This window comes from Erinaceus europaeus, chromosome X (genome assembly GCF_950295315.1).
Source record: "Erinaceus europaeus chromosome X, mEriEur2.1, whole genome shotgun sequence".
NCBI lineage: Eukaryota > Metazoa > Chordata > Mammalia > Eulipotyphla > Erinaceidae > Erinaceus > Erinaceus europaeus.
In genome coordinates, this window is record NC_080185.1 from 123,036,244 (window position 1) to 123,062,589 (window position 26,346).

Consider the following 26,346-nt stretch of genomic DNA (forward strand, 5'->3'; position numbering starts at 1 on the left):
ACCTACATTGTTTTCCAGTGTTTCACTGTCTGTGTCCTTAAATATAAAGACATTACAGAATTTTGAAAAAAAAAAAATCACTGTTTTAAGAATATCTGCAAAATTGCTTGGAAAAGAACCCTGCTGACGGCTTGAGCTGGTGGCTCAAGCGGTGATTTGAGAGGTCTTTTACCTTTAATCTAAAGTCCAGCCAAGGCAATGCTGGTTTAACATGATATACAGCATCCACTTGGTAATGCGCCAGCGTTCATCCACTTAGAGCTGAGTGCCTAACAGATCAGCAAACACTCCCACTTTCTGTGAAGAAATGGAAGAGCCTTAGAGACAGCAAGAAGACAGGTTAAAAAAAAAAAAAAAGGCAAGTGAAGCGAGGCATAATTCCTGTATTGAACCGCTGAGAACTGTCCCAGTTGATACTATGTTAGATTATGGTGGGGTTTTATTTACGCTTTGCATTCAAAAGTGACAAATTACAATCCCATAAAGGGTAAAATCCTTGATTTGTGGAGGGTGGACGTTGAGAGAAGAACTCATTGGTAAATACTAAAATTGGGACTCTGAATATTTAATTCTAATGAAAAAAAAAACACCTGCTTGGATATTTTTTTTCCACTACCTGTCTTGCACTTGACTGGCATTTGCCTGCAAAGCCAGAGCTGGGACTAGGAACAGTGATTCACCAAGGAAGAAAAAGAACCAAAAACAACAAGGGGGGGGGGGGAGGGAAGAAGGTCACAGTGTTCATTCAGAGGAAGTTTCTTGGCACTGAAACTGTGTGAGCAGGAAAGTTGAAGTCTGAGCCTGCAGGGAATAGAAAGCAGCCTTGCTTGTGGAGGTTTGGAAAGAGTTGGGGGTGTCAAGAAGGACCTGGGGACATGGATCAGAATTAGAGCAACAGGGGCCCCGGAGAGAGCTCACTCCATAGAATGTGCACCTTACCACATACAAGGCCTGCGTTTGGGCACTGAGGGAAACTTTACAAATGGTGGTTTGGTGTTCCGGTGTCTCTCTTTGTCTTTCTCCACACCCTCATCTGAAACCAAAAGGAGTCTTGCCTGCATCATGCACTAACACTACAAGAGGAATAAGGGAATTAGATAAGTCTAGAAAGTTCCAGGGGTGACTGACAGAAGCAAGGGCATTTTTCATTCTGGGAGTGTGGGAAAGCAGCTCACAAGTCGGAAGACCAGAGGTCCCGATGTTAGAGGGAGGCGGCCAAGCATAGGAAGCAGAAGATGGCAATGAGAGAGGGAGAGGGCAAGAGGGAGCTTGACGGGCATTCTCTCCTGGGACTAGACTCCAGCCCACGTGAGATGAACCCTGGGGCCCTGGGCACGCAGGACCTTCATGTAGAGTGGGGTCTAGGTGGAAGTGCACAAGGAGGGTCTCTGATTGGGAAGGCGTAGCAGGTCCTGTGTGGGTGTGAGAAGTCCACACCTGCTGACAAACGCTCCCTTGCACAGCCATTTCCTGGCCTTACAGTTGGTAAAAGAGGCAGAACGCTAACCATCTCAACGGCAAACTACCCGCTGGTTTCTGATGGTATTCATAGTAAGCTGAACATAAATATGGAAACACGTGAGGGACTTTGGATTCAACTTCATCCTCACATGGAAGAATAAAAGCTTTGTGTGCCAGGAGCCTTCTGCTTTGGGAGTAGGCTGTGAGCATAGGTTGGCTCCAAAGCCATTTCTTACACAGCAGCAGTGGTCCTGGGAGTGGGAGTTTGGCAGACCAGACTAAGCAGATAGCTTTATACTGTGGGCAGTGCTTGGGGATCCCCAGGGAAGGAGGGGGTGAGGGAGAGATAGCACAGCTCGCTGGGTCTGTCTTCTCAGTAGAGACTTGTCTCTTGGTTTCTCAGTGTTAGTGAGAAAGTGGGCAGTCATGAAGATGGCTCAGACGGTAAGAAATGTCCGCAGGTCCTAAGTGGGAACGCCCGCAGCTGAGGGGACTCCGCCAGCCACACCTTGAATTCTCTGTCTCCACTGGCTCTGCAGATCCACCTTGATCCCAACACAGGCCTGGAGAATGACCTCCTCCCACTTGCTGGGCTCTAAGACTCTGCGTCCAAGGCTTGGCAACTGCCGCGTTAGATCCAGCTGAAATAATAATTCTGACGGTGTTGGTTCAGGGAATTCTAAATGGCCTAAATTGGTGAGATTGCAAAATGGGCTGTTGGGCTTTCACGGGGTGTAAGCAATTCAAGCCCTTCATAGCCAGTGGCAGATGCAGGCAGTGAAGTCCCTGCCTTCTAATGAGGATCGGTCCGGTGGGAAGTGAAGTTGTTCCAGTCACTTTGAGTGTAACCAACACTCAAGTTCTATCAGAATGGAATGTGGGCCTGGAAACCAGCTCAAGCTACAAAGCCACAGTAATCACAGCAGTGTGGTGCTGGCATAAGGACATGTGGCCCACAGGGCAAGGGCTGAGCACTGACCTGACATCTGTGGTCGGTCCGTTGATTTACAACAAAGGTGCTTCTGAGGACCGAATGTTTGTCTTGCCCCTCTCCTCTCAGACTCAGCTCTAGAAGGCTGTTATCCAGTGAGACGGTGTTTGGAAAGCACTTGGGTCTGGAGTGTGTATCGTTCCCCACCATCCCCAAGAAAGGGACAGTGCCTTTTCAAAAGGCGTCCTTGGACAGGCAGATGGTTCTTTCCCTGGTGTAAGAACTGAGCTGTGCCCTGGTCTCTCATAAAAGTAAGGACATCAGACATCTTTTTTAAGTATTTGAAAAATCAGCTTACTCCCAGAGGGGGAGAAATGTTAGGGGAAGATGACTAGAGGGCTCTAAAACCCAGTTCTGTCAGGACCCAGAGAGGGTAGAGGAATAAAGGAAAGACATTCGGAGGTAGTAAAAGGTACAGGTAGCTGGGTTCCAGATGCTAGCATGATGCCAACCAGACTTCCCTGGATAGACAACCCCACCAATGTGTCCTGGAGCTCCGATTCCCCAGAGCCCCGCCCCACTAGGGAAAGAGAGAGGCGGGCTGGGAGTATGGATCGACCTGTCAACGCCTATGTTCAGCAGGGAAGCAATTACAGAAGCCAGAGGTCCATACTCCCAGAGGGATAAAGAATGGGAAAGCTATCAGGGGAGGGGATGGGATACGAAGTTCTGGTGGTAGGAACTGTGTGGACTTGTACCCCTCTTATCCTATGGTTTTGTCAGTGTTTCCTTTTTATAAATAATAATTTAAAAAAATTTTTTAAAGGCACAGGTGTCACTTAAAATAGGAGAGAAGGCAGGATCATAGGAAAAATTGGAGAAATATATAGAGAGATCATTACAGAAATAGTCAACCCGTATTTGTGACCTTGGGAGAACTGCTGTAGCTTCCAGTGGAAGGAATGGGGACACAGAGCTCTGGTGATGGGAATGGCATGGGAGTATACCCCCATTACTTTGCAAATCACTAAGAAAAAAAATCAAAGCTTGTATGATTTAGGGGTACTTCTAAAAGAAAACAACAACAGGGAGTCAGGCTGTAGTACAGCAGGCTAAGTGCAGGTGGCGCAAAGCACAAAGACCGGTATAAGGATCCCGGTTCGAACCCCGGCTCCCCACCTGCAGGGGAGTCGCTTCACAGGCGGTGAAGCAGGTCTGCAGGTGTCTATCTTTCTCTCCTCCTCTCTGTCTTCCCCTCCCTCTCTCCATTTCTGTCTGTCCTATCCAACAACAACAACAACAATAATAACTACAACAATAAAACAACAAGGGCAACAAAAGGGAAAAAATAAATAAAATAAATATATATATAAAAAAAAGAAAACAACAACAACAACAAAGCCATAATAGCTTGGCAAGCCCTTGTGCCACGTGAGAACCACCATCTGTGAATCAGAAAGCAGACCACCATCTCTCTCCGTCTGTCTGAAATTAAAAGGAAAGGTAAGAGTTCACCTGGAGTGGTGGAATTGTGCAGGTGCAAAGCTCAGGTGGATGAAGATAAAAAGGATTTAACAGGCATTTTCCCAGAAAAGTTATACAAGTGGACAATAAGCACACAAAGAGAGGTTCAAATACAAATCAAAACCACAGTCAGCTGTCACCTCCAATCACTGGGGTGGCTAACATCAGAAGGACAGTCCATGGCAAGTGTCGAGGTGGGCAAGTACAAATGGAAGCCCTCACCCACCACGGGGGCTGGGAGGAGGTACACTGGAAAACAGCAGGCAGTTCCTCAAATGTCCAGTGTGGAGTCACTGTACAGACCTGGCTTCTACTCCTGAGCATATAACTGGGACAAATCAACTAGGACAAATACCCCTGAAAATGTGTACTTCGATCTTCAGAGCCGAATTACACAATGGTAACTCGAATGCTTCTAAGCTTATACATCGCACCGTAAGATAGCATCATGAGTCAAGAAAGGAAACATTGCTCTACATTCCAGCATAGATGCTTGGTGAGAACGTATGTGAGGGCTGGTGAAAAAGCACACTGGGAAGCAGGCTAAGTGTGCTGCTCTGCCGTGTGTGCGACACAGGTTCAAGTCTGGCCTCCACAGCATTGCAGGAAGCTTCATGCCCTTGGGGCTCAGTCGCTCCCTCTCCTTCCCCACTCTCTCTCCCTTTCTATCCGCCCTATCCCAGAAAAGGGACATCTGTGTCAGCGAAGGGAGTCAGTTGGAGGAAGTTAGTGACAAGAGGTAGTAGCTGAGTGGTTGCTTGCTTAGACCCCGAATCAGATGGTGAAGGATGGGGAGAAATGGGCTTTTTGATTGCCGCAAATAGGATCAGAGCTCGTTTTAGAGGTGAGCCCAGTATTTAGAATCAGATCGTGATGATTGTTGGCAACCATAGCGTTTGCACACGTGGAAGGGCAGGCGTGCACTCAGGTGCATGGTGCATTGTAACGGGTCCGATATTCACTGTGTGGGTGTTGTCTCCAGGTAGCTGCTGCTGTTCAAGGGCCTGGGCTTAATCACACATCATGGCCAGAGAAAGAAAGCGGCTGAGGGCATGTTAATAACAGTAGTGTGTGCTCTGCCCACTGACTCGCCCATCGCCTAATGAGGGGAATCTGCATCACCAATTACTGCCATTGTGTGTCCAGGGCTGCTCTGTTTGGACAGATCTTTTCGAGGGTGGATGTAGTTGTTATTTAATCAGGTCAGCACAACAATTGCTGCTGACAGATGGATGAGCCTCCTGTCCACCTTCAAGGTCATCCTGACCCGGGGGCTTCCCAGACTGTAGGTGGGAAATGAAAACCACATCGTGGTTCTTTCTGTCTTGAGCCCAACCAGAGTGGTCTGTTAAACCTGAAGCAGCTTCGCAGCCTGCGCCATCAAGCGCTCCCTCCCTGGCGCTCCCTCCCTGGGAACAAAGTGCTGTTCACCTGTCAAATGTATCTTTTTGAAAGAAGTGGTTGTATGTGGTTTGTTTTTATTTCTTGTGGATAAAAACAGTGGTATTCTGTTATTTGTCAAAGCGCACCACTGCAGTCAGTGACTGCTCAGTGAATGTGCCTACAGTTTCTCAGCCTACATTGAGTGAGTGGCTTGATGCCAGAGAATAGATGACCCCTGTCCCATCAGGTGGCCAAGTTTTTTTTTAATTTTTAAATTATCTTTATTTATTGGAGAGACAGCCAGAAATCGAGAAGGTGAGGGGAGAGAGAGAGAGAGAGAGAGAGAGAGAGAGAGAGAGAGAGGCCTGCAGCCCTGCTTCACCACTTGCAAAGCTTTCCCCTGCAGGTGGGGAGCAGGGGCTCAAGCCCGGGTCCTTGTGCATTGTAATGTGTGCTCAACCAGAAACACCACCACTGGGCCCCCAAGTTTTTGTTTTTGTTGGGGGTGCTAGTGGTTGTGAGACCTAAGCACAAGAACTCTTTGGAGGGACAGAGGCTTGAGGTTGCTGAGAACCAAAGCAGTAAGAGGGTTTCTCATACACTGGAACCTTTAAGTTGTGCCTTGATAATGAATTGAAATCAGACCAAGCAGAAGCCAGAAGGGAAGGGAAGTGACCCAGGAAGCAGAGGCAAGGCGGGAGGGAGGGGCCTGTGGGGCTTAGCTGACTCTGGATATGGCTGGCCTTTGTGTCCTTAGTGGGTCTTTGATAGCCGGGCTGGTGGAGTGGACAGAGAGGTCACCGTAGATGGGGAATGACTCCACGAGGGTGTCAGGTTGGGACAGATGAGCCTTGGTCTATGGGATTGTGCCCAGATGGATGGACAGCCGGTCAGCCATTGCCACTGTCTACCTTGAGCCAGGAAGTGGACACGGGAGTAAGAACAAGAGAGAGCAAGGCCTGGGCATGGGGACAGGGCCTGGGGGCAACTAGAGGAGAGAGAGGGGGGCTGCTGGCTGGCATTTGCACACAGATGGGGACGGAGCCTGGGGGGGGGGAGTCTGCATGTGTGAGGAGGCAGGGGGTTCCTGTTGTCGCCCGCTGGGAAGCAGAGCAGATGGCCCCGTGGTCCACCCTCTGTCCTGCCCTTCCAGGGTGCCGGGGGGAATACTGAGCTCCATTGCATGAAGAAGGGTGGCCTTTTAAGTGTGCCCTGTGCACTTGAGTCGCTCACTGTTAAAGGGCTCGGAGCCCCCTGGGAAGAACTCATACTGAGCCAGAGCGATCTTCGTCTCATCTCTCCGCTTCAGATGGAGACCAGGTCTTTGGGAAAATTAATATTTAGTGGCAGGCGGTACAAAGCATTTCACGTCTGTCGGCCTTGGCTTGTGACTAGATTGTTTTTCTGACCTTTAAAATGGCCCGCTCTACTTTGCCAGCCGCCTCCTGTTGCAGCTGTAGGATTGTCCTTTAGCTAGGATAAAGGCAACAGGGGACAGAGCCCATGGAAGAAAAGTGACCAGAAGTGGCTGCAGCATTCGGCTGGCCTGCAGTCCACTTTCCCCTTTATTCCGGGAGAGTGGAACCGCTCGCACCTGGCAGAGCTGTCCCCAAGGCGCCTCTCATCCATGTAACATTCCTGCGTTTTGTCAGTTTCTCCATCTGTGGCCAGACTGGAGGAAGAGTTCAGAGGCTCCGAATGATTTCTGGTTTTCCTTCTGGAATCAAACCAATTTAATTGCAAATTAATGAAAAAAGGATGTTGATCACACAAAAGCTGCCCAATAAATAATACTGTTTTTAAATAAATATTTTCTAGTAAGCTTTTCAGGCCTTTGGAGGGGAGAAATACCAGGCCAGCCCCTGGAGAGGAGCAAATGGCTACATTTCTGACACTGTTGCTAAGAGCAGCCCGCTTTTTCCCTTCTCCTCGCTTCCCCCTGCTTTTAAAAAGCAGAAGCTTAAAAGCCTCTATTGTGCAAAAGGGGAGAGATATGCTAATAGGAAGCTCATTGCCCCCAAGCTCTGGGCGGCCTGTCATAGCTGAGATATGAAAGATGATAAAGAGGGCTCAGGCTCCTCATTGAGGCCTGAATAGGGGGCCCGCTCTGCTCACCGTGAAGCCCCCTCCCCCAGGGCTGCCAGCAGGCCCACACTGAAGGATTCTCATGGGCTTGTCACCCTTGCAAAAGAGCCACCTTTCAGCCCGGGACACAGGCAGGAACTGCACTTGCCTGGGAAAGGGCAACAGTGATAGATGGGGGCGCTCAGCAAGGGGCTGACTGGGGGAGGGGACAAGCCACAGGGGTGTTTCCAAGGGCCCCCAGAAAACTTGGGGTGTGGCACTCACCTTGAATGCATAAGTGGCTGACCATCAGAGAGCAAATGGAGGCTGGTTTTCTTTTCTGTTTTCTTTTCTTTTATTATTTGCCTCCAAGGTTATTGCTGGGGTTCGGTGCTTGCACTATGAATCCACTGCTCCTAGAGGCTGTTTTGTTCCCTTTTTGTAACCCTTGTTGTTTGGTTTTCTTTCTTATCAGTGATTTAACAATGTTAAATCTTATTTCACTTAGCGCAATCGCCTCCAGTCCCATCTGTTTCCTCCCAAATGATACATTCTCATCATTTTTAACCACAGTGTAGTATTCCATAGTATTCCATTGACTACATATCCTAGAACTAATTTATCCAGCCATCTGTTGATGAATATTTAGGCTGTTTCCACTCTTCAGCTGTTGTGAATAGTACAGCTGTGAACATGTGGATGCATATGTCCCTTTGAGTTACTGTTTTCTTGTCCTTTGGAAATGTGTGTAAGAGTATTATTGCTGGACTGTAAGGTCTTTCCATTTTGTTGTTGTTGTGTAGAGATTCCTCGTACTATTCCACAGGGGCTGCACCAGTTCGCAGTCCCACCCACAGTGTATCAGGGTTCCTTTGGAGGGGGTGTAGACCCCCACATTCAACAATGGGGAAGGACCTCACTTTACTTCCTACCCTGGTGGCTGATTTTAATGCAGGAAAAGCTTGCTGATTGAGTTCCTTGTGGGCACATTTGAGCTCAGTATCTTTTTCGTTTTCAGTGTGTGGGTTTTATAACTGACGAACAGTGCACGCATTACCAAGCAGCCTTAAAGACCTGCAGGCAGAGTTCCAAAATGAAATCTCACATGACTTATAAGCCATTTGTATTTTTCTTGTTGTTATGTGTTTGTTGTGTATTCTTCATAATTGATGTGTACAATGAAATTCATCCCACTGCTGGCAGCTAGAATGTGAATGTGATATAGAGAGCTCACTAAACTCAGCAAAACAAAACAAGACAGAAAACTGACCCCATTAAAAAATGGGGAGAGGACTTGGACAGAATCTTTTTTTAACTTTTTAAATTTTTTTTAAATGTTTAAATATTTTTATTGATTTTTGGATAGAGAGAGAGAGACAAGTTAGGGAAGAAAAAAAAGAGAGATAAGTACCTGCAGTTTCCCCCTGCAGGTGGGAACCAGGGGCATGAATGCAGTGTGTGTTCAACCAGGTGCACCACTGCCCGGCCCCCTGGACAGAACCTTCCCCAAAGAAAAGGTCCAGAGGGGCCAACTGCAAGTTTGTCTCTGCTTTAAAGTGAGATCTGGGAGCCTGAGAAGATGGCTCCGTGGGTGGAGATCATACCTCACCATGCAGGAAGCCCTGGGTTCAACCCCTAGCTCCACGTGGTGGTGGGAGGGGCGGCGTGGACAGCACCAGGGCAACCCTGCGCTTGGTGGAGCAGTCAGTCCTGTGCCATCTCTCTCTCCCTTGCCGTAGAGAAAAAGAGAGTAACCACTGTTCCAGGGAGGGGGCTCGGCTGTGTCAAATATGCTCAGCACCCTGGGCTCATCTCTGGCACTGCTAAAATAATTAATTCTGGGTTCTGTTCACTGGTATTACTCGAGCACTTGGTTTGTTTGTTTTTTGAAGCAAAGAGTTCATTGCAGCATTAGTAAGCACAGTTACTCATAGAATGAGAGGGCTGGCTCCTCAGAGAGGAGATGGGCCTCAGAGTACAGGGCTGTGTTTTATTTATTCTCTCCCGCTTTTTTTTTTTTTTAATTTGTGATCAATAGTGGGTTACAAGATTGTAAGATAACACCACACCCACCACCAAAGTTCTGTGTCCCCCACCCACACCTCCCGAAGATCACCACCAGAGTTCTCACTGGTCTTAGAAATAGTTTGCTTGTTTCTGGCTTTGGGGTTTTTTGCAAGTTCATGTGCAGCCGATCTCTGGGTTCCACATAGGAGTGAAGCTGCCTGGTAGTTGTCTTTCCTCTCTTTCCTCATCCTGCCAAGCATCATCACCTCCAGTTCCATCCATTTTGTCTGAATGGACGCATACCTTTTCTGATTTCAAGCACTTTATTAACACCGAAATCACAGTCCCTGGTCTCCACCTGCAGAGGGAAGCTTCGAAAGCATGGAAGACACCAGTGCTACAGGTGTCTCCTCCTCTCTCTGTCTCTCTCTCTTTTTCTCTCTCTGTCTTTGACCCTCCGTCAAAAACAGAAAGAAAAAAGAGTGGCCACTGGGAGCAGAGGGGCTGTGCAGACACTGAGCCCCAAGGCAACCCTGGTAGCAAGGCAAAACCAAAAATCAGTCTAAATCACAGGCATTATATTGTTCCCAATTAAACCCACAACTGGTCACAAAAAGGACATCGGAGAAACAAATCAGCCACCTATCTTAGCCGCTTCAAGTGCCAGCTGTGGCTGGTGGCAGGGGTCACAAAGCGCTGGTTGTCACACACGTTTGTTTGCTCCTTTGTTCAATCTCAACAGGTGGCATGGGATCTCAGTGCTGGGGAGTCTGGAGTCCCTGCTGTTCTGAGTAGCATCTTGTGTGTCTCTGAGTCAGCCTGGCGTGCCCGGAAGCGCTGCTCTGCTCAGATGTCCAAGGAGCTGGAAACCCATCCATCTCCTTGCCGGGTAGCTTGGTGCCAAGCAGCGGCCATGCACCTGCTCTTTTCGCTGGGGAGATGTGAATGCTGTGTGAGTGTGGGAGCTGAGCAGACCTGGAGAGCGAGACATGCTGCCCCTTGTGCTGGGCCCAGTGGAACACAGAGGCCTTGCCAGACCCGTGGGGCTCGGGCGCACGGTGGGCCGGGTTGCTGGCCCTGGACAGTCTTGTACGAGGAGGGCTTTCGAAAGGGCATATGCAGGACTGGCTCCTTGGGCAGGACAGTGCTTGGCCGTGTGCTCCACACAGGTTCCAACTCAGCCCCTAACACACTGACGGAAGCTTCAGTGCTATGGTATCTTCTCTCTCTCTCTCTTTTAAATTTTTTATTATTTTTAATTTTATTTATTTATTTATTTATTGGATAGAGGCAGCCAGAAATTGAGAGGGAAAGGGGTGATAGAGAGGGAGAGAGACAGAGAGACACCTGCAGCACTGCTTCACCACTCACAAAGCTTTCCCCCTGCAGGTGGGGACAGGGGGCTCAAACCCAGGTCCTTGTGCACTGTAACATGTGCGCTCAACCAGGTACACCACCACCTAACCCCTCTGCTCCTCTGCCGGGCTAGCTTCGCGGGCGGGAGAGAGAGATGACCAGGGACTCATGGCTGAGTGGTACGCAGTTCAGTCTTTATTCATGTGGAACGCAGTGCAATCTAAGCTATCTCTAATCACAATCCTGTTCTTATATATCCTGAGGCAGAAGTGTCAGGTCTGAAGAGGATGTACGTAGGATAGGGGGTGGGGAGAAGGAAAAAGTGTGCAAAACAGTGAGGATTAAACCAATGCCCTGGAGGCAGGGCAGTGCTTAGTTAACAGTGGCTATGTAAATGGAATACAGTGTTAAGCAGGGGGGATTAAGCCAATGAAACAGAAGGGGTCTTAGAAGCAGAATTTAGAAGTATACCAACACTCCTCCATTTCTTTTTTTTTTTATTTAAGAATGGATAAATTAACAAAACCATAGGGTAGGAGGGGTACAACTCCACACAATTCCCACCACCCGATCTCCATATCCCACCCCTTCCCCTGATAGCTTTCCCATTCTCTATCCCTCTGGGAGTATGCACCCAGGGTCGTTGTGGGTTGCAGAAGGTAGAAGGTCTGGCTTCTGTAATTGCTTCCCCGCTGAACATGGGTGTTGACTGGTCGATCCATACTCCCAGTCTGCCTCTCTCTTTCCCTAGTAGGGTGGGTCTCTGGGGAAGCGGAGCTCCAGGGCACATTGGTGGGGTCTTCAGTCCAGGGAAGCCTAGGCGGCATCCTGATGACATCTGGAACCTGGTGACTGAAAAGAGAGTTAACATACAAAGCCAAACAAATTGTTGAGCAATCGTGGACCCAAAGCTTGGACTAGTGGAGAGGAAGTGTTAGGGGGGGGTACTCACTGCAAACTCTAGTGTACTTCTGCTTTCAGGTATATATTTTGCAGTAGTTTACGGATACATGTGAACATATGCTCTCTCTCACAGAAACTGGTGTATATCTAGGTTTTGGGACTTTGTTAGAAAGTGAACCACCTGGGATGGAATGAGAGTATACTATGAAAGAAAGGTCTCACCTGAGTAATGAAGCTGAAGGGTTGTCATTCCACACGGGAAGTCTCTGGACACAGTCTGAGCTGAAGCATGTTGAGGTGGCAGTTGTTGTGTTGACTCCTCCATTTCTATCTTTAAAAAAAATTAAAAGGGCACATGTAGCAGCCTTGGAGGTTGTGCAAGCATGCAGTCCTGAGTTTGAGTCCTGCCAGTGCCTATGTGGGAATGACGCTTTGGTGTTCCCTCTCCCCCATATCAATCAGTCAGTCTTGAAAACAACACCACATGGAGGTGACTGTCATTTATCTACACTAACATGCATTTAGCATCCAACACTGTAGCTGTTTGGCTATGTCCTCTTAACCTTTGGCTCCCTTTCAGCCAGGTGGCTCTAAACCGCGTCAGCTCTATAGTGGAGGAGGCGTGAGCACTTCCCTCCCTTTGCTGCCAGTGAGAAGTCAGTGCAAGGCCACCTCCACTCCTCCCCCTTCTTGATGTGGCATGCAGCCTCCCTGAGGCCATTTTTTCATGATTGAAGAGAGAGTAGGAGAAGCAGACACCACAGTGCTGCTCCACCACCCACAGTGCTCCCATGCAGTGCTGAGGCTTGAACCCAGGACCCCACACATGGTAAGGTGAGTGTTTGGTTTGATGTTGAAGCCTTGTACTAGGTTCTTCAGCGGTAGAGGACTGAGACGGGCTTTAAGTGATCCTGGCAGTAAATCTCAGCTACCTGAAAGGAAGGCGCACTGTCTTCTTGGGTGTCCATGTGTTTCTGACTCTGCGTCTCCTAGGTGTTTACTGGAGCAAGGAGGAGATAACTGGAAGGGGGGGGCAGAGAAATGGGTGTGGAAGTGTTCTGGCTGAGAAGTTCAAGACTGGCCATTTTAAGCAGAGGTTCTAGATTGGGAAGAGGGATAGTGAAGTGAATACACACAGTTTTCACAATGCTAGGTGAACTTACTATTTTAAGCCATGAAATCATTGCTCTTTCTCCACAAGTATGGGCTTCACGAGTTTGAAATTCATACCTCATTTCTTCCAACTGCTTAGCGGTCAGCAGGAATTAGTGAAAGTAATCAAATTGCCTCTCTAAAGCAGTAAATACACTGGATATTTATGATATCGACCAATCGACTCTTTGGCGTGAATGTGACAAATGACCTGTCACGCTCCCCTGTGAAACTGCAGAAAGAGCACCCCAGGGATGACCCCTCTGATGAGGTCTTGCTAATATTTGGGGTGGTAAGTTAAGAGAGACACATGTTTAAATCTTACAAATACATTGGAGTTCATTTTCCATCACGGTGCTATGTGCGGTTTCTCTGTTGCCAAGCTCGAGGGCCAGGCATTAAAAAGCAAAGCAAACAGCTACCACTCGTCTAGTTCCAGGAGGGGGAAAAACGGTTCCCCACTGCAGAGTGTCCTTACCTGTGTCATCGCCGACACGAGTGAGCATTTCTCTTCTGGCAACAGAAGAGCAACTGGGGTTCCTTCAATGCTTCATTTATTTGTTTATTTGGGATAGAGTCAGATAAATTGAGAGAGGAAGGAGATAGAGAAGGAGAGAAACCTGCAGCCCAGCTTCACAATTCATTTAACTTTTCCCCTGCAGGAGAGGAGTGGGGTCTCGAACCTGGGTCCTTGTGCACTGAAATGTGTGCGCTCAACCAGGTCTGCCACCACCCAGAGCTGCCTCTCTCAGCTGTGAAACCTCATGCTTGGGTGTGGTCCACTTTGGCTTGAGAAGTCCAGATTTCTTGCCACTGAAAGCGTGAAGGTGGTCACCTGTGTTCACAAAGCACACATATGTGGTGCCGAGCCACCGGCACTCCCGGCTCTGTGCTCTGACTCCCGAGTGGGCTCTTGGCCTGGGAGCTGACCACCGCACATCCTCCTTGCCTCGCCAGGAGCCCTGCGTCCGGTGACCCTTGTCCATCTGTTACGCCCCAGCTGGGACAAGCTCCATCCTGGGGCTCCATTGCCTTTGTGCAAAAGCATTTCAAGCCCCACTCCGGCCTTGAGTAGTAATCATAACAGCTACATTTCCTTGAGTGTTCCCAGCTCTTGTGCACAGGCCCATGGCATGCATTCGCTCACTTAATCCAATGGCAGGCTGATCGGTGGCTTTTCATTAAAAAGATAGATTGACATTAACAAGCATTGATTTCCAGAGATTTATGTTGTCTTTCCCATGGTGCCCTGCCTGGCCCTCATCCCACTTTGCTTTTAAAAGGTACTTAGCAGAAAGACTTGAACGTGGTTTTCGCAAAGCTGTGATGTGGATTTTCGGAAGGAAGAGCCCTGTCTAGCGTACGCTTTGCGGAGTTGGCATCTTATCCTGATCGAATACTTACTTTGATAACTAGGCATCAGGCAAAATGAAGAGCATGTCTGGCTGGGCGGCAAGAGACCTGAGTCATCACACCTGTCTTTTTCGATGGCACCTGGAACATGAGAGAGAAGCTAGATGGTTTCAAACGTCCCTCCTGCGTTAGAATTCCGTGTGCACGTGGCATTTCTTTTTCGTGAGGCTGGGGAGTTGGAGAAGGGATGGAACAAAATCCTTGTCCTTGGAGTTTGTGTGAAGAGATTTCTAGGTTGACACTGGCTTCATCTGCAGTGTGCAGCTGGTCAGGTGGAGGTGGGAAGCTTGCCCTGGGAGAGCCTCAGTGACACAGGCTGGGAGGCTTCCTCTGAGAGCACACTAGCCTGTTCTGAATCCACCCGTGTAGATGACTAAGTGACCTTCATTCATGGATTGAAAGCACAGCCTCAACACAGCATTTGGAAGCCAGGGGGTGACCTGCTGCACTGTGCTGTGTCTCTCCCCCCACATCTGGGGAAAATGACAGGGACGGCAGTGGGGGTCGGGGGGAGTAGGGAACAGAGACAGTGACATGCACCTGATGTGTGTTCATCTTCAAAATGCAAGGCTGGGGGCAGGTGGTGGCATTCCTGGTTAAGCACACATATTACAGTGTGCAAGGACTGGAGTTCAAGCCCCTGGTCCCCACCTGCAGGAGGAAGCTTCATGAGTGGTGAAGCAGAACTGCAGGTGTCTTTTTCTCTCGCCCTGTCTCCCCATTTCCCTCTAAGTTTCTCTGTCTCTCCAAAGTAAATAAGTAAAAAATAAAGTCTGCAAAAACAAAAACTGGCCAGGTTGTTTTTAGCAGTCTAGTGGGCCACTGATAGTGTGACCGTGTGTCTTGAGAAGCTAAGGGTGTGAGCGCCCGGGCTGGAGGCTTGTCCTCAGCCATACCAGGCCTGCCTTCAGCAAGTGCTGAGCTTTAGGAGATGCAGAAGGAAGCCAAGACCACAGCCCAGGCCAGGCAACCCCAGATAAAGTGCCAGTGATGACAGAGCTCCTGACCGGTAGAAGGAAACCTGTCGAAGGGGCACAAGAGTTTGGATGCAGTTGATGCAGAAATCACTTAGCTCTAGTTACAGTCATATCAGTCTTAGCTTTGTAGACAGGAAAAGTAAGCAGGTCCCTGTAACTTACCTTAAGGTCATATGCTGGATTCTAGAAGGCACAAGTCATCTGTTGGAAAGCTCTCTTCCAAACTGTTTTTTTTCAATGGTCAGAGATCCTCTCTCTGTAGTAGAGATTTAAGGATGTGTGTGTGTATCCTCTTCCCATTATATATATATATATATATATATATATATATATATATATATATATATATCCTCTTCCCATGATAGGTGTCTGCAAGACACTCTCTCCCCTAACCTCAGTCCCTTTCCACCATCAGGCACGAGGACCCCAGCACCCCTTCATCCCCTCCCCTTCCCTTCCCAGAGTCCTTTGCTTTGGTGCTTGCCAAGCTTTGTCTTATGTTTTCCCTTACTGTCCCTGCTTCCTGAGTTCCATGTATGGATGAGAGTCTATGTCAGCCCTTCTCTTTCTGGCTTATTTCACTCAACAGGACACTTTCAAGTTCTGTCCAAGATACTGCAAAGGAGATGGCTTCCTCATTTTAAACAGCTGAGTAGTAGTCCATTGTGTATATAGACCATGACTTTCTCAGCCACTCATCTGCTGTTGGCCATCTGGGTTGTCTCCAAGTTTAAGCTGTCACAGGTTGTGCTGCTATGAACATAGGTGTGCACAGATCTTTGGGTGGGCGAGTTCCAGCATCTGTGCCTTCACAGTGCTGTCCCTAACAGATGTGTTGTCCAGCCTGCAATGTTCTTTTAGGCTCTTGTTCTTCATGTTGTTTAAGTTGAACAGAAGCTTAAGAGTCTCCAGCAAAATCAGACTTTCCCATTTTGTGTGGCTCAGGTCATAGGTCTGAATGTGTGCAACCAGCAGGTGTTGGGAGGTTCTCCAGAACCCCTCCAGAGGGGGGTGCTCAGGTCCTGCCGTCCCCTCTGAGTCTGTGTCTCCCTGGCCTGAAGAGTTGGTATGTAACCACGTGTGACTGCATGATGTCAGAGACCACCGGTAGATCTCTGTGAGGTGGCTAGGACCAGCTCTCCATTGGGTCTCGTCTCTCACACTAGAGGATTTGGGGTCTGCCCTGGTAGGGCTGTTTCCCTGACTCCCACCTTCCAAAGCCCCCTGACTGTTACTGTGGAGCAAGGACTCATGCGCCTGCACTCGACTCTAGCTAGTTTCCATTCCAGAAAAGAAACAGAAGAGGCAGTTGAGCAAAGGATCGTATTTGAATAAGTGTGACTGTTTTTAGAAGTGTGGGGGAATCTTTTTAGAGCGTGGCTTCTCATCGGCAGTAGACTAACTGAAATCATCTGTTCACCTCTTCTGGCTGGCCCTTCTGCTGCCAGCCAGGCCCCGCAGCGGCTGACCCGAGCAGACAGGCTTCCTCAGGATCTGCGTCTGCAAGCTCATGAATTCCAGGCCTGGGGCCTGGCTGTTTCCCGGAAGCAGCCAGGGCGGGCATTGCACTGTCAGGGAGTCAGTTCTGAACACTCTTGTCGAGCTGTGTGTTGGTAGATCTCAGCTATTCTGTTCCTCTGCCTGTTGGGTCATCATGGGACTCAACTGGAGGGACATGGCTGGGCTGGGCTGGGCTGTTCGTCATCCTAAGCAGGGGCTTTACCTCAGCACCTCAGCCCATAGTCTCCTGTCCTAGCCCAACCACTGTCTGCATTGCCAACTATGTCATTTTCATCCTTTATGGGACAGGGAGGGAGAGAAAGCCTTTCTCCACCACACAAAATGTTCTTCTTTAGTGTGTCCTCGCTTCTGTGTAGTGCTGTGGATGGAACCTGAGGCCTCATGAACAAGACAGGCGCTCCACCTCTGAGCCACCTCTCCAGGCCCCAGATGGGATCATGGGGTCTCCTTACTCTACCTTGAGTTACCAGATATGAAACCTTTCACATTATCTGTAGCCTTAGTCTGATAGGCTCATCCTATAGTTTTCTGCTTCTCTCTCCTCTCCTCTCCTCTCCTCTCCTCTCCTCTCCTCTCCTCTCCTCTCCTCTCCTCTCCTCTCCTCTCCTCTCCCTTCCCCTCCCCTCCCCTCTCCCCTCTCCCCTCCCCTCCCCTCCCCCCTCTCCCCTCTCCCCTCTCCCCTCTCCCCTCCCCCCTCTCCCCTCTCCCCTCTCCCCTCTCCCCTCTCCCCTCCCCTCCCCTCCCCTCCCCTCCTCTTCTCTCTTCCTTCTTATGCTCTGCCAACACTTTCCAGATTGGACTTGTGGCTTTGAAATGGTGAGGATGTCATTTCTGTTGTTTAAAACTACCCAGTTTGTAATCTTTGTTAGGGCTGCCTGCAGAGACCAAACCTCCTGATATCCCATGGGTTCTCTGTGGGGAAAACCAAGAGAAGTCACACAATTGAGGCCAGATCCCTTCCCCCCCCATTCATGCCCTGTTTTTCATTTCTGACCCCACTTGGTCAAGTAGTCACCCTGGCCACTCCAATCTCCTGATCTACCCAGCCAGCCATCCTTCCATCCATCCATCCATTCATCCTCTGTGATTCTCATAAAATAGCTCTAATTGCACTAGGGATGTTCCTCAGAGGCAGAGTGCATGTTTTGCATGCATGAGGCCCTGGTTCAGTGCCCGTGCACGCGCACACGCACACACACACCCACACCCAGAAGCCTGTGATATGGAGTTATTAAAACACACATTTGGTGTGTCCCCACTGCATACTGAAATCCCCGGGGGGGGGGGGGACAGATTTCTAAAGCTCTCTTCCCCACCACAGATCAGAGCCTGAAGGGGTTTTCAGAGCTTTCTAAATGATCGCAAGGGGGCAGGCAGTGCTGTGCTCCATTGGCTGATGGGATATCACAGTATAGCAGAGAAACTTAGGAAGAGAAGATAGATTTAAAGCAGTGGTGTGACTGGTTGTTACAGACAGGATAAACTTTGAAACACCATTAATGGAATAGATGCTTGTGAGAGTCCACCATTCCCAGGTGCTTTTTTCTCTTTTTTTCTTTAGCGAGACAGTGAAAGGCAGGAAGAGACAGACACCACAGCACCACTCGACTGCACATAAAGCTTCCCCTCCTGTGAGAGCGCTCAAGTCACCTGCCTGTCCCTCATCCTGGAGCATTCTCCAGCCCACGCTGACCCTGCTCCCTACTTTTTGCATTTTCTCCTCTTAGTCTTTCCCCTCCCTTGAGACTTGGTGTTTCCCCTTCTTATGTAAGGCTTCCTTCCATCCTAATCTCAGTGCGCTTGAAGTCTGTACGGTTCCCTGAAGCTCTCAGTTTGTACACCACTCATTTGAGACATGATTGTTTCTGCTCTGTGCTGGGGATGGTTCTTGAAGCTGGTGACATTGTGCAGAACAAAGCAGACAAACATTTCTGCCCTTTATACGATTTATTTTCCAAGGGGGGGAGAGAGAAGCAATAATGCCGGGAGAGCCTGAGGGTGCTTCTTCCCGAGCTAGTGCTCTCTGGGTTGGAGAGAACTCAACTGGAGCGGATCTAGGCTGCTGCGTGGGAGAGGGATCAGGAACTCGTGCCGCACTAACTTCGCAGGAGATACACTCTGGAACTCTCGGAGCCGGAAAGCAATTTCCAAGTGTCTTTAATCAGAAGAGCAGTTATATTTATACTCTTGTCCAAGTAGGGTGGAAACAGGATGTGACATAGAGAGGGTGGAGCGGAAAGGGGGTGGTGGAAAATCAGGGTGTGACAAGGAGAGGGGGCGGAGCAGGCGAGAATTCTACCACTGAACCACCAATGCCCTGGAGGGAAGGTGGTGCTTTATGTCAATGTAAAAGTGATTTATGTAAATAGACCGCAGCTTTGAGTGGGATCAAACCAATCCCTATACAGGCAGGATTAGAGACAGAAGCCCGGGGGGAGCTGGCATACTCCCCAACACAATAAGTGAGTGAATGAGCCTCAGTTCTGGTAGACACAGCTACTCGTTTTTGCTGCCAGGTTTATCTGTACTTACACAATGACTCCATCATTCCAAGTGGCCATTTCCTTCCCTCTTATTTATTTTTCATTGTTTTTTTTTTTTTTTTTTTTTTTTGCCTCCAGGGTTATCGCTGGGGCTCAGTGCCTGCACTATGAATCCACTGCTCCTGGAGGCCATTCCCCCCCCCATTTTTGTTGCCTTTGTTGTTATTGTTATTGCTGTTGTTGTTATTGGATAGGACAGAGAGAAATCAAGAGAGATGTGGAAAACATATGGGGGAGAGAAAGATAAGACACCTGAAGACCTGTTTCAGTGCATGTGAGGCAACCCCTCTGTAGGTGGGGGGGGGCGGGGGCTCGAACCAGGATCCTTACACTAGTCCTTGACCTTGCACTATGTGCGCTTATCCCACTGCGCTACTGCCCAGCCCCCCCATTTTCTTTTCTTTTTTTTCTTTCCTGCCCTTCTTCCTTCCTCCCCCTCCCTCCTCCCTCTCTCTGCCACCAGTCTTGTCACTGGGGCTTCATGCCTGCACAACAAATCTAATGCTCCCAGGGGCCTTTTCTTTTTCTGATAGAGACAGAAGGGGGGGAGGTACAGAGAGAGACATTTGCAGCACTGCTTCACTGACTGTGAGGTTTCCCCTGCGAGTGGGGGCTGGGAATTTGAACCCTGGTATTTGCGCTTGATAATATGTGAGCTGTGCCATGTACCACCACCTGGCCCCAAAGCTGTAACTCTTAGTGGCTCTCCAGCATGCATTTTTTTCTGGCCCCAAATGGCTATATATCACAGAAATACTGTAAAATTTTACTGTTTACTTTCTTTCTGTGGATAATTCTTCCATCACGGTCCTTATTCAAATGGTGAACATCAATGAAGTTTTGAGATGGTTCATAAAATGGAACAATGGGAACTTCTAGAGTCACTATGCACGATCGTCCTGGTGAAAAGGAAATGAAGCTGTGACTAAGACAAGTATAAAAAACTTTTTTTAGTTTATTTTCTCTTTTTGTTGCCCTTGTTTATTGTTGTAGTTATTATAGCTTCTGTTGTTGTCGTTGTTGGATAGGACAAAGAGAAATGGAGAGAGGAGGGGAAGACAGAGGGGGAAAGAAAATGAGACACCTGCAGACCTTCTTCACTGCTTGTGAAGTGACTCCCCTGCAGGTGGGGGGCCGGGGGCGCGAACCGGGAACTTACGCCAGTCCTTGTGCTTTGTGCCACCTGTGCTTAACCCACTGCGCTTCTGCCCGACTCCCAGCTTTCCTGTTCTTTACCCCTTCAGGAGTATGGACCCAGGGTCATTATGGGATGCAGAAGGTGGGAGGTCTGCTTCTGTAATTGCTTCCCCGCTGAACATGGGTGTTGATAGGTCGATCCATATCCCCAACCTGCCTCTCTCTTTCCCTAGTGGGGTGAGGTTCTGTGCTAATGGGGCTCCAGGACACATTGGTGGGGTTGTCTGTCCAAGGAAGTCTGGATGGCATCATGCTAGCATCTGGAACCTGGTGGTTGAAAAGAGAGTTAACATATAAAGCTAAATAAGTTGTTAACTAATCATGAACCTAAAGGCTGGAGTAGTGCAGATGAAGGGGGGGGGGGTTCTCCGTTTTGTAGATAGCCAGTTCTATTCTAAAGGGCCTGTGACTATACTAGTTTTTTTGTTTGTTTGCTTGTTTGCTTCCCCTGAGCCTGAAATCTGATATGCAGGTGGATTCAAGTAATTTTCTGGGGAGATGATGTCATGGCTAGAAAAAGGACCAGAAAGCTGGATCAGGGAAGAGAGTAACTCCCAAATATGGGAAAGGTGTATGAATATTGTTGACTATAAACCCCATTGATTTGATCTGATCTGGGGCCCATATTCAGCTTAGGAGCCTATGTGACCTCTGCATCCCTGTAGATCTGAGCTCACACTCTGTGGTCATGAGTAGGAACGTTCCAAGCTGCCCCAATTTCAGGAACCATCTCCCTCAGGTGAAAATAGAGTATGTTGTCCAGCCTCCCTTCGGAGGATGGAACATTCTCTACCATTGTTGGTCCACATTGAGGGCGAGGTCCTATGGGGGCCCACAAAGAGGGGCCTATTGTGTTTTTCCTGATAGGAATGACCAGTAACAATGGAGAGAGGGACTTATTCGAGGTCTAGGCCCATCATGTCTGTTGGGGAATCTCAGGACTCCCTGAATAGGGCCCCAGCTGATGGCGTGGCCTAATAGTGACCAGAGAGTCATCCTTAAGGTGTGCCAGTCTCTTGCCCTTATTCAGCTTTTGCAGTCCTTGCTTTGCTAAGGTTAGCTTTGGAGTGAGTGAGGGAAGTGTAATAGGAAGTAGGTGAGGAGGGCATCTAAGTCTAAGTAGACACTATTTCATTAGGAACTTTATACTGACTCACTGCAGATTATTGTTTACTCTTGCTTTCAGGTATATATTTGCCCTAGTTTATGGATACATGTGAACATATGCTCTATCTCATGACACCTGGTCTTTATCTAGGTTTTGGGACTTTGTTAGGAAGTGAACCACCTGGAATGGAATTAGAGAATCCTGTGAAAGGAAAGGTCTCACCTGAGTAATGAGGCTGAAGGGTTGACATTCCACGCCTGACATCTCTGGACACAGTTTGAAGTGAAGCTTGCTGAGGTGGTACTTGTTGTGTTGATTAGGTTGGGATCAGCGGATGCAATATCATTTGGTATGAGTTTAAGGGAAGCATGCAGGAAGGTGAGCCCCACCCTGGAGGTTCCACGACTGGGGGAAATATAGGCTCTAGAGAGGAAGCAGGAGGGTCCTTCTGTCTTCAGGTTTAAGAAGGCAATATAGTTATTGCTATAATCATATTATTTGGCAATTGGGTTAACTTTGAAAAATCCCTATGTTAGGATTTGCTGTATCATACACAACATCACCATAATTTATGTCCTTTGACATTATTTGTATATAGCTGTGCCACTGGTTGCTTCTGTTCTCCCTGATCTAAGCTTTTAGGAAAGTTAACATATCAAAGACTCAGCCTATGGCCTGTGCATTAAAAAGTTTGAGACATTCAATCAATTTTTCCCCTCTCATATTAATTAAATAGTGATTTGCATGACTAAAAATTAATAGGAGTGTGTATAAACACCATTCCCACCACCAAAAGACTGTGTCCCATCCCATCCTCCCCGCACCCCCAGTGAAGCCGAACTTCGCCCTCGCCCTCAACCCAGAGATTTTTACTTTGGTGCCCTACTAAGAATATTCTTAACCCAGGGAGATAGCTTAAGGTGTGAGCACAGGATCTGTATGTCTAAGATTTAGAGGTCCCAGGCTCAATTCCTGGCACCTCAATAAGCCCAAACTGAAGAGTGCTTTCTCCCTCTCTGTCATATATAAATGAATAAAAGAAGACAAAAGGAACACTCTTCAGTGTTTCTTAGGCCAGAAATACCATATTCTGACAGTTGTATATATAGTGGGCTGATTTTTGCCAGCTGTATTTTAGGAAGCAACGGCATCACTAATCACAATTGTCCTCTCCTTCACAGAAGTGGATTTTGTTTCACTTTGCATTCTCACTTGAACTGCAGAGGGGGAGTGAGAACTCGCCTGTCACCCAGCACCAGCCACCATCATTCTGTCTTCATGGACATAAACAGTCTTTATGCAAAACAGACGACTGTCCAGCTGGGTGGCTTTCCCCACAGCCCACGAGAGTCTTTTTCTGTCACATGGGGGACAGGAGTGGTGCAGCTACGGTCTTCTAGTGGGAAGGGTCAAGTGGGCAATTGCAAGGGAAATGTTAAAACGGGCTGTCCTGGTTTCTAAGATCTTTCCTGGTTTAACCAGGTCTAAGGTTTTGAATGGACAAGGTTGTGAGATGTAGCTAAGAGGAATGCAGTGAAAGACCAGTCCTTGGAGTTGAGACCGCGCGCGTGCGTGCGTGCGTGTGTGTGTGTGTGTGTGTGTGTGTGTGTGTGTGTGTGTTGACAGAGCTGAGCAACAAACTCTTGTGGCTTGGGAGCCAATTTACAAGTTGCCTCTGTTGGCTGCTAAGATTTGGGTGCTTAGGCCAACCAAATAGCACCCTCTGTTCTTGCTGTGGTTGCTGGTGACTCTTGAATATGTGACTGGAGATTGGAGAAGTGGTTTCAGTAGGGCCAGTGGAGGTGTGTGGCCTCGTCAAATGATTAAAAATAGGTTCAGGAAAGGGCACCTCAGGCTGGCTGGTGGTACATGTAGCTGAGCCCACATATTACCATGCACAAGGATCTAGGTTCAAGCCTCCAGTCCCCACTCTTCTCTATTGCCCCTCCCTCCCCTCCCCTCCCCTCCCCTCCTCTCTCAATTTCTCTGCCATGTCAAATTAAATAAGAAAAAGAGCAAGCCTCTAAAAAAGAAAGAGGAAGAAGGAGTGCTGCTGGTTGACAAATAGTTCCCAGCCACAGGCCATGTGCTGGAACGGGCTTCGAGCTTGTGCTAGCAGTGCCTGGATCCCTACAAGGCTGAGATGAAGATGGTGCCTTGCTACGAATTTGGCTTGAGCTAAGGCTCCTCTCTCCCTCTCCCTCCCCCTGCTCTGTTTAGCTGCAGACCAGGAAAAGCTTCTAATACTGAATTTTGATACTGCTATCAGTTTATCCACCTTGGGGTTTTCTTCCGTCTTACATACGTTGTGTCTCTAAGTATATATATATATATTTTCAATTGATCTATCCAGAGACTGTGTGGAAGAGAAATAGGAAAGGAAGCAAATAAAGCGGCGTGGGGCTTCTCCCCTGTCTGATATACGGGAAACCAGTTGATGTAGAGATTGTGTGAAAGGCAGATGTCAGAGAAAGCAGCTGAAATAGATGCAGTGGGTGAGCCCTTTGGCTGCATCTTGCTGGGTTGAGGTGGGTGGCAGATGAAGGAAAGAGAGCACAGTGGGCTGCCCCAGGCGGGGTCCCCAGAAGGAAGGCCAGTTGGCCTCTCCCCTCCCGCTGGGGGCCACATGCACAGTGGTGATGATCCTGGTCACGTGGTGGGAGGGGGCTCTCCTCTTGCGCACCTCCAAGGCCCCTCCTCTGATGTCACCAATCTGCCCTTTCCTGAGAGGATTAATTAGCATTCAGAGAGCTCAGCAAGTGGAGAGTGAGCGCGTAGGAGAGCGAGGGAGCCAGGGAGCGGGAGGCGGGAGGCGGAGCGGTGGGGGCGCAGGCTCAGCCCCCTGGAGCCCCCGCTGCGTTGAGGCACCCTTGCCCTGCACAGAGAGGCTGTTTTATAACTGGGATCCTCGGTGACGTATGGCTGCCTGCTCCCTGGCAGCTGTTGTGATGGGCCAGTAGGCAGTGGGGGCCGACGCCTGAAACTTGTGCTCAATCAGGCGGCGTGAATAAGCCAGAGGGGAGCAGAGGAAGAGCCCGGGTGTGCCGGAGGAGGAGCGGGGGCACAGCATTTTTGGTGGAGGGGATGAAACCCACCATGGAAACTGCAGCCGAGGAAAATACCGAACAAAGGCCAGAGAGAAAAGGTACCCAGCGCTCTGACAAGAGCCATTTCAAGCTTTTCACTGGGGGCACTTCCCGAGAGGGCGGGGGCTTAGCCCAGTTTTTGTGTCTCTTGACAGAGAGCCCTGGAGCCAACCTTGGGGGCCTGGTCTGGCTTTCCGGGAGGTTCCCCCCGCCCCAGGGCTGGTGTTAACCAAGCGAGCAGCCTCTGGGAACCCAGTTCCTAATGGGTCCACCCTCCCTGATTCCAGAGCAGGATATCTGCAGCCTGTCACCTTGGGCAGCTGGCCCCGGGGAATAGAAAGATAACACAAGTCAGAACTGGGGTCCCGGGTTCTGCATGTCATGTTCCAGGCCCACCGAATGCATTGTTTGCTGCTGCCTCCGTAGGGACACGCATGGCACGGTGCTCTGGCTTGGCTGCTGAGGCTGTGATTTAGATAGTTGCTAATGTTCTGATGGGAATCAACGGCGGCTGTGATTTAGATAGTTGCTAATGTTCTGATGGGAATCAACGGCTTTCCAGTGTATTGGGCTCTGGCCATGACATGGAGCATTTCTTTACTGATGGAATTTAACAAAGGGAAGACATCAGCTTAGCACTGCTGGGAGGGAGGCTGCTTTTTTTTTTTTTTTTTTGGTGGGGGTGTCTTCTTCTGCTGTCCATGACATTGGAGGTTTGGTGGGGTAAAAAGGCCCTTTCTCAAAAGGAACCTGAGAACACAGCACTTTTTTTTTTTTTTTTTGACGTACAGAATAGCTGGTTGCGGAGCAGTTTAGCGTCTTGCAGTACGAAAAACAGAAGTCAAAGTCCCTCTGGCCTCTCCAACGTAGTGACAGACCTCAAATGGTCCCCCAACCCCCAGATCAGCTCAGCTCAGCATCCCACGCTGCTAGAAGGTCGCTCCGAAGTTAGAGAGAAATGACACGAAGTCATGAGAACAGAGACTATGTCTGCAGTGACTCTGGCCTTGAAAGCCACCCTGTGCTGGGCTCCTCCTGTGTAGGCCAGGAGCCACGGGCAGTGCCCACTGAAGTCACCCTCAGCAGGCAGAGTTTCTCACATGAAAATGCTGGGTTGACTAACAGAAACCCCGCAGACAATCAACCATTTTTATACCTGCAAGATGCCCCCCCCCGCCCACTGCAGTTCTGTACTGCTTGTTTTTACATGCAATGCCTTTCCTGCACAATGTCTCCATGATGCAGTGTCCCAGATGTGGCAGTCTTATCTTTCTAGTTCAGCACTTTAAATTGTGGTAAAATAGATAAAACCCAGAATTTACTTTTTGAGTCATTTTTAAGTGCATGGTTCAAGGGGATATGAAGTAGAGACAGTTTGATTTTTCAACTTGGTGTTTTGTTCCCTCTCTGTATCAAACTTACCCCTCCTTCCACACCTCTCGGAAAATAACCAGCAAAAAGAAAGCATGAAAGAAAGAAAGGGAGGAAGGAAAGAAGAAAGCCACCCTGCCTTTTCTGGTTTAAGATATGTTCCTATATTATGATTTACAGGAAAGATCAAGTACCAGTTTGAGAGGCTCTCGGGAATATTTCTCTCAGGAAGCCTGACATCGAAGTGGGAGCCCCATTTCTGTGACCATCTGAGGTGGGGTTTGAGGAATAGAGCCATGGGATTGTATTGTTGTGTTGAAATCTTTCGCAGTTGGCAGCATTTTCCCCT

At 48.8% G+C, this 26,346-nt stretch overlaps 1 protein-coding gene across 4 annotated transcripts in view; it reads left to right on the forward strand.

Annotated features, from left to right (window-relative positions):
* GPM6B (glycoprotein M6B) overlaps positions 1–26,346 on the forward strand; it is a 137,620-nt gene that overhangs the window by 78,164 nt on the left and 33,110 nt on the right. Inside the window, exon 1 of one of the 4 annotated variants that reach the window (XM_060183035.1) lies at positions 24,345–24,685. The exons of 1 other annotated variant lie outside the window; for it this stretch is intronic. In XM_060183035.1, the coding sequence (XP_060039018.1) occupies positions 24,625–24,685 (61 nt within the window). In that variant the 5' untranslated portion in view covers positions 24,345–24,624. Of the gene's footprint in view, positions 1–24,344; positions 24,686–26,346 lie in introns of those variants that run through there. 2 more of the 4 variants (XM_060183038.1, XM_060183036.1) reach the window with 2 other exon arrangements.